Source organism: Perna viridis, chromosome 2 (assembly GCF_037379345.1).
Source record: "Perna viridis isolate PV_CMFRI_1.1 ecotype Kerala chromosome 2, ASM3737934v1, whole genome shotgun sequence".
Classification (NCBI taxonomy): Eukaryota; Metazoa; Mollusca; class Bivalvia; order Mytilida; family Mytilidae; genus Perna; species Perna viridis.
Genome location: NC_142446.1, coordinates 12043368 through 12056110, shown reverse-complemented (window position 1 = coordinate 12056110; position 12743 = coordinate 12043368). Strand labels below are relative to the sequence as shown.

The window sequence follows — 12743 nt, the reverse complement described above, 5'->3', positions numbered from 1 at the left end:
TGATGATTTCTAGACATATTTTTGGGACAAAGTTACAGAAGAAATGATAAATACTGATTTCTAGACATACCTTTGGGAAGAAGTTATAGAAGAAATGATATATTCCAGGATTTCTAGACATACCTTTGGGAAGAAGTTATAGAAGAAATGATAAATTCCAGGATTTCTAGACATACCTTTGGGAAGAAGTTACAGAAGAAATGATAAATTCCAGGATTTCTAGACATACCTTTGGGAAGAAGTTACAGAAGAACTGATATATGTTGTGGTTATTTAATGACAGCCTCTCATCCAATAAAACTGAGTCTACATATTCTATGAAGTAACTACTGGAACAAAGAATACGTATACAGTTCCTATCAACCTAAAACAGACAAAATAAGAAACAGTTATAAAAAAAAAGATTGTTTGTCTATGAAGTTTAAGTAGAAGTTGATCACAAAGTAGGAGTGAAACGATTATAACTTAGGTCAATTCTGCACTGTAATATTAATGGAAAAAATGAAAATTTTTCAACAAACAGGTTCGGTGATACAGTGGATTCCGCTTAATTGCATAGCCTATTTGCCAGTAAAAATTATGCAAACAACAGGGCTATTCTTATAACCGAAATTACGATTTTACCAGAAGTGTGAGTTCAGGTAAGACGTCGATACTGTGGATCAACCAGGGATATCACTGTTCAACATTTCTGATCTGGTATTTAATTGTTATAGACCTTCTCATTGTATTGTTCTTTTATCAATAAATAATAATATATATTGTGTTTGTCTTGTTTATTGACCTTCTTTACGTTGTGTGTATTTATAAGTAATAGTAATATCTCACAAAGACAATAATCACAATGATAAATACAACCCTGAAAGTATGAACAAGTATAATATATGGTAGATATATATGTTACCATCTAATTTACCAGTCAAGTGTAATATTTCTTACCTCAGAGTGGTATATTTCATACCATAATTTAGCAAAAAAGGCTGAATGCAATGGCACACCCTCTACAGCTACAACTGCACCTACAAATACAGATTACTCTGACAATTTAGCTATACAAACCACTTTATGTTGGCCAGATTAATCCAACAGACTCACCCCTTCTGAATGACATATTAATCATATAAAACCCTCTGTCTCAACTCTTTACTTTCCGTCTGGCAGATCAATCATACATAATTATCCCATGTTTGTCTACTTTACAGTTTTTTTAAACGTTCAAAAACAACTTAACACAAAAAAAAAATACATGACTTAACATTGCAGATGTGGTTTTTTTGGTCAAGAAGGACTGAAGAATCAGCTTTAAAACAGAATATATTGAAACCAATACCGGTCATTTTATCAAACTTCAGCAGATGTTTGTGTCAGTCTTTTACATGCTCAGATCAAAAATGAACTTATCAAACTTCAGCAGATGTTTGTGTCAGTCTTTTACATGCTCAGATCAAAAATGAACTTAAAAAAAAAAACTTATTTATTCTACGATTAATATAGGAATTGTGTTATTTCATCACATACTCTGTCTTTTACAAAATATCAGAGCAAGTGAACAAGTTCGATTTCAACCACACGTGCACGTTCTAACATGTAAACAAAACATTGTATCTCTCAGACTTTTTCATCTCATTGTCAAACAGCCGAAAACTTCCAAGTGATGAAAAAAAAAAATGTTGATTATTTATAAAAGAAAATTGCAAATACATTTTGTATATTGATTTATGAAGTCTGTTGACTTCTGTGTTAAAAAGATTCAATCGATAAATTAATAAGTACAAACTACGAGTGATTTGTAGTTTCAGTACCATGTGCTTCTGTTACCTCAAAGATCAACAGGAAAATAATCGATGGACTTGTCAATCTTTAACTTTATAAATCAAGTAATAAATGTATGAAAATTGTCAGAGTCACTTCAATTAATTTGTATAGGCAATGGGGCTGCATGTGTACCGTTAATTCAATTATTCATGTACAACTGATTCGTAGTTTCAGTTCTATGTGCTTTCATTATTACCTCTGAAAAATCAGCGGGAAAATGGTGGACTTGTCCATCTTTTTTCTTAATTAAGAAATGTATGAAGATTCTCTGAGTTACTTCAATTAATTCGATTGGCAATGGGGCTGCACATGTACTGTTAATTCAATTATGCAATCAACTAATCAGTTACAGGTAAATCACAGTCACAGGTGGCTGCACATTGGCTTAAATTGACACACACCTGTCAATTAATTTCCAATAAACAAGGAGACAGGTAGACAGAATGTTTATATACTAATAAAACCATGCAGACTGTAATTTATAAGGGTTGACAATTTTTCATGTCCAATGTTCGTCGGTCATTTGCAAAATTTGTTGGTCAATGACCGTCATTTTTTTTACCGTTTCTTGATACATGTATATTTAGAAAAATTCTTATTCAATAAAAGAACAGAGTATCAATGTCCCTAGCGTAAACAGATACATTTCGACCAACAAACTGCTTCTTTATCAGTGTCAATGTAATGTTACAATACATACAAAGGATAAAATCAAATGGTAAAAGCATAACATTAAAAAAGTGTGGAAAACTTCAAATTCACTCAAATTTTCTAAGTCCAAGGGCCATAACTTCTGAAAAAATCATTCAACCATAACTGAACTTAATCTGTAACTTGTTTGGTAGGAGCATTAAAAAAAAAAAAAAAATGGAAAATCCGAACAGACAGATGCCCAACACGTCCCAGGGGACAATAATAGTGAATTTTCAAAATGAACTACAAATTTGTGCTATTTAAAAACTTCTGAATTAAAGTACACAGAGTTTGGCATAATCAAACTTACTAAGATTAATGATATGTTCATTAAGTATCTGTTGATTGACAGCAACACGACAGATGAGATCAACCAGAGAATGATAGGGTGAGAAAAATTCTGTCAATGCCATGTCATAATTCTCATCAACTCCCTGAAACAAAAACAGTACGATAATTCATGATCTTTTTTACCCTACCTAAATACAGAAGCTTTGATTTTGTAAATCTATGTTAGTACACTTAAATTGCTGAACTTAGCCATCATCTGAATGTAATTAACTTTCTAAAAAAAGGAGGTTGAAGGTATGATTCAATGCCTATCAAATCTGACATTAAAACTGAAATCATTACTGCCATGCTGAGAAACCGAAGAAAGCTCTATCCATAAAACTGGAGATGATTTTACGGGGTCAACAAAGTGGAAAGTGGCAAAATCGAAAGTATATATACTGTAAAAAAAATAATTGCAATGGTAAAATCCAGATTTGATATCGCTGAATTCCGCTAAAAAACAAAAGAAAATCATCCCTGTATGCCGAGCCTGTCACTCTATCCATATGCCTAGACTATCACTCTATTGTGATATCCAAAGGCCTTGTCTAGTACTCCATCCATAAGCATAGTTGGGCACTCTATCCATAGGCCTAGCCTGTCCCTCTGTCCACAGGTTAAGCTTTTTGTTCTATAGGCCTAGTCTGTTATACTAACCACAGACTTGTCCTTTGGCTCTATCTATAGGCCTAGCCTTTCACTCTATCCATAGACCTAGCCTGCTACTATATCCATAGCCTTAGCATTTTGCTTTATGCATAGACTAGTCTGCTTCTATATCACAAGCCTAGCATGCTCCTCTATCTAGATCAGCTTATTCTGTATAAAACATTGTTTAAACTAAACTAAGAATGAAGATTATGCTACCTGAGTAGTCTTCACCTTGATAACTTACCTTTGTAGCTTCAACTTGACTAGAGTGTAGCATCATATTGAACTGTGGTCTAGGTGGACGAATATTTGACTTAGCACCAATCAGCTTCTGCCCTCTTCTTGGAAAGTAAGGTCCTGGTGTTGGAACTAAATATTGATTAGTTATCAAGAACTGACAGAGCAAGAACTAGACCAAGAACAAATTTACACAGGAAGAAATAAAAGTACAGAAAATTCAGACATCATTGTAGGCATTACCATAATAATGTTTTATCACATGCAAAGTCTGTGACTAAGACATTGTTATTGGGTTAAAATGCTTTGTGGTAAGTCAAAGCAAATTCAATTCAAACTTGTACAGCTTAACAGAGTGATTGACAAAATTTATTTCATTCAATTAATACACAAACCCTTAACACATGTGTAATGTTCTTTCTGCAGCAACACAAGAATTGTTTAAACTCCTGATCTTATTTGTATTTTGACCATATATGATCTTGCACATATATTTTACAAGCTAGACTATATAGGTTTGTGAACCACACTACATGTATATATATTATTTTTTCAAAAAGCAAAAAAAAAATTAAAACAATACGAGAAAAGAGATTTATAAATCAATGAACTATAACAATGTAAGGTAAACTGTTCACACATATCAATCAAGGCTACAAAATCAATATATTGTTAGAATACATGGCTGTACTGGCAACTGGAAATTTTCACTACATGAAAAGTCAACTGGCAATTAGATCACAGTTATTTCTACACTGCAAGTAGGCTGAAATGAGCAGGTGAACAAGATTGCTATGCCTAGCCATATGTCCCCTGCCACAACAAAAGTTTTTAATGCATGAAAACAATCCAAGTCCCATAACTCCTATAAAATTTGTCGAATCAAAATGGTAGTGCAGTATGATCAACTACATATTGTGCCTAACATACCTAAAAATTGTGAACTTTATATGTTCAGCAGTTTTAGAGGAGGTGCTTTCACAAGAAACGTGTCGGATGGGACAGACCATTACTAGGTTCCTCAATTGCGTTGCAGCCAAGGACAACAAATACAATAAAATAAAAGTTATAGGGCAAATCAACAGAACACTTTTACAAATAAACACATATATAGTAAGATAGCCAGACAGCCAGACTGTATATATACTTCTGTGGGGAATACGTTGAATTAAACTAGTGAATATTATTAGTTACATAGTGATTTAGCGGCCATGTACGGAATTTACCCTGGTCAGTATATTTCATACCCGGCAAGGCCAAGCCAGGTATGGAATCTACTGACCAGGGTAAAATCTGTACACAGCCACTCAATCACTATGTAACAAACTTACCCCATCGATGATTTTGTTTTTATTTTGGTTTTTTTTTTTGTTTTGTTTTTTTTTTGTTTTTTAAGAAGAAAAAAAAGTTTATACCTGATATTTAGATAGCAATTATTTTCTTTTAATATTCCTAATGTGTGTTTCAATTTTAACCCTTGTGTTGCATCTGTGGTACTTTAGTTTTGTATATCGTCTGCCGTAAGCAACGCAAAACGTTTGGTCGCCATTTTGGTTGTAGTAAACTAATAAACAATAACTGACTGTGTATTGCTAAAATAGTGACCATGTATCAGTAATACAGTCTTCACATGATCAAAATACAGTGCCGATTAGTTGATTTCAACTGATAATTATCAGAGGTGGGGTAATGAAAACTCCTAATTACTTCAATGAACGTTTTTTGCCATCTAAATTTTACTTCCATTCAAACCGACATCATTGTAACCGCAACATCGACAATGGGAATGTACAAAAACGTACACGTTATTTTCCAGCAATAATTACAACAAATCATAATCATAAGAATCTCGACAACTTCAATAAAATATTTGTATGCATAGGACTAGCCCACTAAAGGTTTAAATACAAGATGGTCTAGAATATTTACATACTATTCAACTTTATTTCAATTATCTTATGATAAATGGACTGATGGACAATCTGCAATACACTGTAAAATGTTAGTCAAAAGATGGGGATACATAAAGGAGAGACAAAACAATGGTTACAAACATATCTTACCAGGAAGACTACTTTCTTGAAATGACACGTGTGCCTGAGTTAAAATTGGTACCATGGTGTGAACACATTCTCCTTGAAAGATTATTACCATCTCACGCAAGACCTCTGGAAAAAAAGGAAGCTATGTTCATATCAACTACCTTGTTTCAGAGAAAACCAGTAGAATCAATTCATTCTGTCTGTGATTACCACTTAAGCAATAATGAAATGAACATGTTTAGAGGGGTATGTTTGTTTATACCAGTTTTCAACCTGCTATTTGGTAAAGCTTTTAGCCTACCAACTTGAAAGACTTGAATATTTTGGTATTAAAATGATTAAACAGTCTAAATCTGATCCTTTCAGACAAAGTATAACAATCCCTTTGTTTAGTACAGAGCACACCGTTTGTCCAGTCAGGATTATGGCAAGTTACCATATATTAAGGCAATCCATCATCTGTACTAATAATGCATTTTTTGTTACTTCAGAGGGTCTTCCTCTAATTAGACAGTCTGTGATATTTCATATTAAAAGCCTTATGTCCAAATTAGGTTTCAGTACTGAACTTTATAATGGTCATTCTTTTAGAATTGAGGCTGCTACATCAGCTCATGAAGCAAGGTCAGAAGATCATTTAATCCAAACCTTGGGTAGGTGGTCCTCTGATTGTTACACTAGATACATCCATACTTCAAGTAGAATTATTCAACAGGCTCAAAGACAGTTAGCTTTTACTAACTAAAATATTGTACTGACAACAAAGGATTCCATAACTTGGGGCTACAGTTGTTTCACACCTGTATTTGGCCATTTCATTCAAATATATGCCAATATTTGTATGTTCTTTCTTAATGATTTTATGGTATAAGGGGGATAACTCTAGAAGTTCATTAATTTCTGTTAACTCGAAAAGTTTATTATGTTTCTAAGTGAACAGCTGTCAGTCCCCATGTTTTCCAAATTAGCATTGTTAGAATAGGGCTTTGTCATTGTAACAAGTTTTGTAGTATTAGTTAGTATGTAAATAAACTTTAGTTAAGTGGTTTCATCATTTTTGTTTCTTAAATTATAATAGGAATGGTATGTTGATAACTCAGTCTAGTTTGTTTACCCATGGTATCTCCATCCAACTATTGTTGTCCTTAGTACAAATTCATATACACATACATAAACTTGTTTTAATTACTTAAAGCAGTTTTTTGGATTAACATACATGTATTGCAAGCAATTTTACTTTAACAATCAACAAAGAAATGTACATGCATATAGACTCAAAGATAAATACTTTCTTACATGTAGTAATTTCCTAACTTACTTAAAACTTACTACATGTATTATCAAGGACTTAGGAGATGCACAATAAATGAATATTTTTGAATTAAAATGATGACTACACAAAGACTAAAAAATTTACTAGCTGTTAAAAAATTTGCATGCCAAAATTACGACACAAAATATTGTGTGTCTATGCAACTTTTAATCAATTATTCTTAGGAAATTCTGGGGTAATTGCAGGTTTTTTTCAATATGGTCATATTGGCCACATGCTTCAACAAACTAAATATTTTCTGTAAAGTTGGCTTGATACATTAAGCTTTCAATGCCACATTCACATTTTGGCTCCATTTTATGCATGAATGAACTGCATAAAATTTTTTGTTGATAAATTTAGGATTCATTGTTCGAAGTATTATGCAATATCTGTATTGATTTGACCAAGTGTATGTTTGGGGCCAAATTCAATATAAACCAAACATACTCCCTTTATATTTTTTTGACAAACATTAAATTTTACATCAAAAACAATACACCAAAAACTATACATCTTAAATTAACCTAAAATTGACCTAATAGCTAACTTAAAGAGAAGTTGCAAAAATTGAAACAAAAGAATTGAACATTAAATGATACCCTGGCAATAAATTTATACACATCTAAGTACATAAGTACATGTATGAACAGAAATGTTTACCTTCTATAATCAGATTTGTGCAAAGTTGGATAATATCATATTGATGCATTCAAAAGTTATCATCTGGAAACCATAGATACAGGGAATGCCAGAGTTTAAACTAAAACATTGGAGTGTGCTAAAAATAAACTTAATCTATATTTAATCTGGAAACCACTGAGACTGACAGATGGACAGACAATGAAAACAGAGGGTATCATATAATATCAAAACTACATGTGTGGCAGGGCGTGAAAAAAATATTACCCCTCCAATACCAAGTTTACCTATAGAAATCTGCCTAATTTCAGGAGGAGTGAAGGAATTTAATAAAGTAAGTAGTTTCTTAACAAACTCCATCCTATCTTTCCAATTCTGCAAAACTGTGGAAATATCTGATCCAGAATCTGCAAAGACAAAAATATAAATGATTCTATTAGATAGAAGAAATATATGATTATAATTTCTATGAAATAACATCAACTTATCTTTAGATTTCATTAGTAGATAAATTGGGAAACTTGAGTGATGGTTAAATTTTGGTTAAATTGGGGATGAAAGTGCTTAAATTTAAAATACCCAAAATGCAATTTTTAAGATGGTTTTTGTGTGGAACAGAAGTGGCCACACAACTGTTGACTCCAGATATTTTTACACAACTTGTAACTGACAATTATACACAAAATATATGACACATGAGAGTCACAACATGCATGTGGCCATGTTTAAAAGAGATAAAAACTTTTGAAAAATTTTGGGTTTTCCAGTTTTTTTTTTTAACAGATTTTCAAAATCTCAACCAAGTTTAAAGGGTATATATGACTGTATATGTTCAAATTATTACCATAAACCAATCAAATCAACTATAAAACACATTAAAGAGCTGAAGAAACAACATACAATTTTCTCCATGTAGACTGTTTTTGAGGCCAAATTTTGCCCTTACCAAACCAACTTCTTTGCCTAGTAGCATAAGTGCCTATGAAAAAGTGCACATATATAGTACATCAAAGTAAGAATCTGTGGAAAGGTTGATTTCCAAAATTAAAATGTTGGAAATTACACCTTTTCTGAGACAATAAAGTTCATTAAATCAACAATACTTATACTTCACTATTCCAACATATCACAATGTCACATAAATTCTTCTCCAAATGATGCAGGTTTTGATCCTATCAGACTTTTGAATTTTGTTTCTTCTTCTTCTTTGCCAAATTAAACCATTCAGAGATAATTACTTATAAAGAATTAAAAAAAAACTAGAAATAGTCAGACCAAGTTTACAAAGACAACTTCCCCCTCTTCAAATGGATTTTAATATTAATTCCTGAAGTTGGATTTTCTCCCTTTGAAGTTCTCCCTTTTTAAGGTCTTTCCCTGTCAAGGGAAAACCTTACTACTATTCGTATGATTATTATTATTATTATTATTATTATTATTATTGTTTTTCTTCCACCAAGATTTGACTTTGTTGTTTCAAGATTATTTAACTTGAATTGTATACCAAATAAATCTTTGAAACTTCATAAGGTTTTTAGTCACCCTGCTAAGAAAAAGCATTCTTCCTTACAGAGTTATTCCCCTTTTTGGAAAACATTTGTGGCCACTACTCCTCCTAGGTTATAATAAATAGATCAAAACTTTTAATGTAATCATGTTCTTGAACACATAATAGTTAAAAATCCATAAAGGCCAAAAAGGTATGAACAGTTTTTCAAGAATTAATTCTAATTTGTCCAATTCGTGATGTTTATCTGAGATTTTAAGAAGAAAATGTAACTGATGAACAATTTACTACTTTGATCTGAAATGTGAACAGGCATTTTTATTTGCCTAAGTTCTTTCGGAAATTTTCCATCTTTTGAGTTGTATATGCTTTAAAAGCACTCAACTTTTTTTAAAGGTTAACTTATATAGGAAACCCCTTGATCAACATTAGGTACTCTATTCATATACCACCAATTTGCTTTGTGGTGCGTCGATCATTTTTTGTCAAATTTACTTACCTACATCTAATTTTTTCTATATTTATGGAAAACATTAGGATCAACTGTGAATAATGAATTTTTATATTTAACTGACTACAAATACATGTACTTATTATTGTACGACACTTTTCGGTTGTGACGTGTTTTTCTCCCTGTTAGTTTTTATTCCTTTTTTAAAGCTTTATCTCGATACCACTGTACGTACCACGATTATTGCATTTGTTAAATAATTTATAAAGAATATGTACACGCTTTGTGGTTTGAATTTCTTGGTTTCATGTAGTCAACATAATTGAACGGTCCAAGCGCTGTAACTTCAAGTGATAAATTGTTTGGACCTATTTCAATAGATATTTTTAGCTGAAAAATACGATAGAACTGATATTCTTTCTTTTTTTTTTCACAATGATAGCTATTGTTTTGCACGGTAGAGATAACTTAATTTGAAATTCTATCTCTTCTGTTGCAATGATTACTGTTATGTTGCATTGTTGCTTTTTGTTAACTCCCTTCTCAGTGTTGAAGTTTACTGAATGTTGCATTATTTGTCTTCATTAATGAATCATTTCAATAAATATAATCATGTAAAATATGTTTTCTAATGAAAACAATTAAGTATAGTGATAACTTTTTCGGAAGATTATAATTTATTTCTTACATATTCCGTGCTTTTGCACTTCAAAATGTATGGATGTGACTTCTCGTTAGTTGATGTCGATATTAATAGAAAACACTTTTCGGACATAGTATTTATTACCTACAATATACCCGAATTAAAATTGTAGTGGCTAATTTCTTGTCTTCTCCAAATTTCTGGGCTCTGTGGACTTGAGTGTCAAAAGAAAAGACCTGCAGCAGTGCTAGGCTTGACTTAGGAGGCAACTCAACCGTGCTCAGATCCCTGGCTGGGACTAAGGCGCTTTGACCACAGAGCAACTGGGTTGTGTGCCCCAGGTTGTGAAAAAGAGTACCCCTGGCATGTTTCATGCTGGGGACGCCAGGACATTATATTGAAAACTGGACCAAAAACAATAATGATGCAACGTGTTGGTAAAGTTGTCACGTTCCTTACACATTAAATAACATTTTTGTGGTATTCTCCTGAAGTAGGAATCATTTGGCTCCGCCATAGGAGGCTAATTTGTCAGACTCTACCCAATTTTCCCTATTTTCAGTTGCAATCAACATTTGTTGTCCCTAGTATCCTTATGTAACATCCCATATTTCATTCATCATCATTTCATATTCATTTTATCATTCATTTTATATTCATTGTCTGAATGTAGCTGAAATATTGATGCTCGGGTGTTAAACCCCAACAATCAATTAATCAATTAACCGAATTTTAAGGAAGAATTTATGTGTTTCCTTAAAAATATGTTTAGCAGCGTATTGTACAAGATATAAAATCTACATTGTGGGGTAATTATACATGTATTTTTCTTAACTTTTATGCTATACTGATGATCTTGAACTTGGTAATCGAAAACTTTGTTTGTTTGTTGGGGTTTAACGCCCAAGCAGCAATATTTCAGCTATATTCAGTTGATGAACATGAAATGGATGATAAAATGCACATGAAATGATGATGAAATGAAAAAAGGGATAGGACACAAGGACAACAGGGTCAACAAGTTTTGATTGCCACTAGAAGAAGGGGGATGGGCAAGGTCAAACTTAAGTAGCATTCCTGCTAAGGATCGTGCAAAATGTGATTCATGGGTAAAAAGCCTACATATTTTTTTTTTTATATTATGTTTGAAATGTCATAGCAAACAGAAATTAACATGTGGTTTTTCATATAACCCGTACTCTTAGGAGATAAAAATTACATAGAATGCACTGTAGATTTCAAAATTAAGGGAGATAACTCTGTAAATGACACTCAAATACAATAGGATCTACTGAATTTTCCATGTTAATTATCTCCTAAGAGCAGGCAGATTTGAATGAATAATTATACATTTCATCGTATAGACCCATAAAACAACTTAATTACAAAAATAAAAATATGTAGCCTTTTTTGGGGTGTATCACATTTTTCAGATTTTGCATGATTCTTACGACAGTTACTTAAATTTTACTGATCTTGTACTTTTCGTTATAGATTTGAATCTAAAAATGAGAGTAATGTTTTTTCGTAATTTTATATTCTTTTTACATGTTTTTGTTGCCTAAATGTAACTTTGTTTGTTTCTATAGTCGAAAAAAATGAGTACGCTTGCTATATGTACACACTTTGATATCCTCATTTGACCTTTTACACAGCTGTATATGTCATTAATATCGAAAAAAAATGGTTTATTGTTTTCAGCAGAAACATTTTTTTCATAATTGATGCATATTTCACTTTTTTGAGATGGATACTAATTACTTGGTAGTTTTGGGAAAAAGTTGGGAAAGACCTTAGCAATTGTTTTGCAACAATTGTCCTTTAATTATGTCTATAAATTCACTAAGAGTTTGCATTATAACTTGTCTATGTTTTAGATGTTTATGGAAAACTTACTTTTCTTGTCATGAAAATGCTTTAAAACTTTTAACACAGGTAATATGATCATTAATAAATCAACAATATCCCCAGTCACATGGCAAGCTGTAGCCTCATGGTACATCACATGCAGATTATTAAATGCCTGAAACAAAACAATTTACATCAGGTAATTAACTATAGGATGACTTTCAAAGATATGTCAAGAGCAATGGGTGAAATTACAACAAAACTAAACAAAATAAAATTATCGGATTTTTTGGACTATAAGTTGTTATTTTTTTTTTTCAGCAAAGTGTCGGCCTCGACCAATCGTTCACTTAAACCTATACAAGGATTTTTCAAGGAGAAATGTTCATCTACAATGCAATTTATTAGATTTGGTTAGTTCACTTTTGATTGCTTTAATTCAAAACTTTTGGTAAACTGCGATCGTTGAATCAACGAAAGCCATCACTCAAACAGTAAAACCGGCGATCAAATTCGAGACTAACAATATGTTTTTAACTGGAAAGACAGCATCAAGTGTTCTGGAGTTA

At 32.0% G+C, this 12743-nt stretch overlaps 1 protein-coding gene across 3 annotated transcripts in view; it reads right to left on the bottom strand.

Annotated features, from left to right (window-relative positions):
* Positions 1-12743, bottom strand: part of LOC148623649 (ubiquitin carboxyl-terminal hydrolase 34-like) — a 105319-nt gene that overhangs the window by 8418 nt on the left and 84158 nt on the right. The window contains exons 69-75 of one of the 3 annotated variants that reach the window (XR_015919468.1): positions 12223-12349; positions 8013-8132; positions 5793-5897; positions 3737-3861; positions 2819-2942; positions 940-1019; positions 177-364 (exon numbers count right to left, since the gene is read on the bottom strand). Coding sequence is in view for 2 of the 3 variants with exons in the window: in XM_088565624.1 (XP_088421750.1) it covers positions 230-364; positions 940-1019; positions 2819-2942; positions 3737-3861; positions 5793-5897; positions 8013-8132; positions 12223-12349 (816 nt within the window). In the remaining variant the exon portion in view is untranslated. The remainder of the gene's footprint in view (positions 1-176; positions 365-939; positions 1020-2818; positions 2943-3736; positions 3862-5792; positions 5898-8012; positions 8133-12222; positions 12350-12743) is intronic. The other 2 variants (XM_088565624.1, XM_088565625.1) reach the window with 2 other exon arrangements.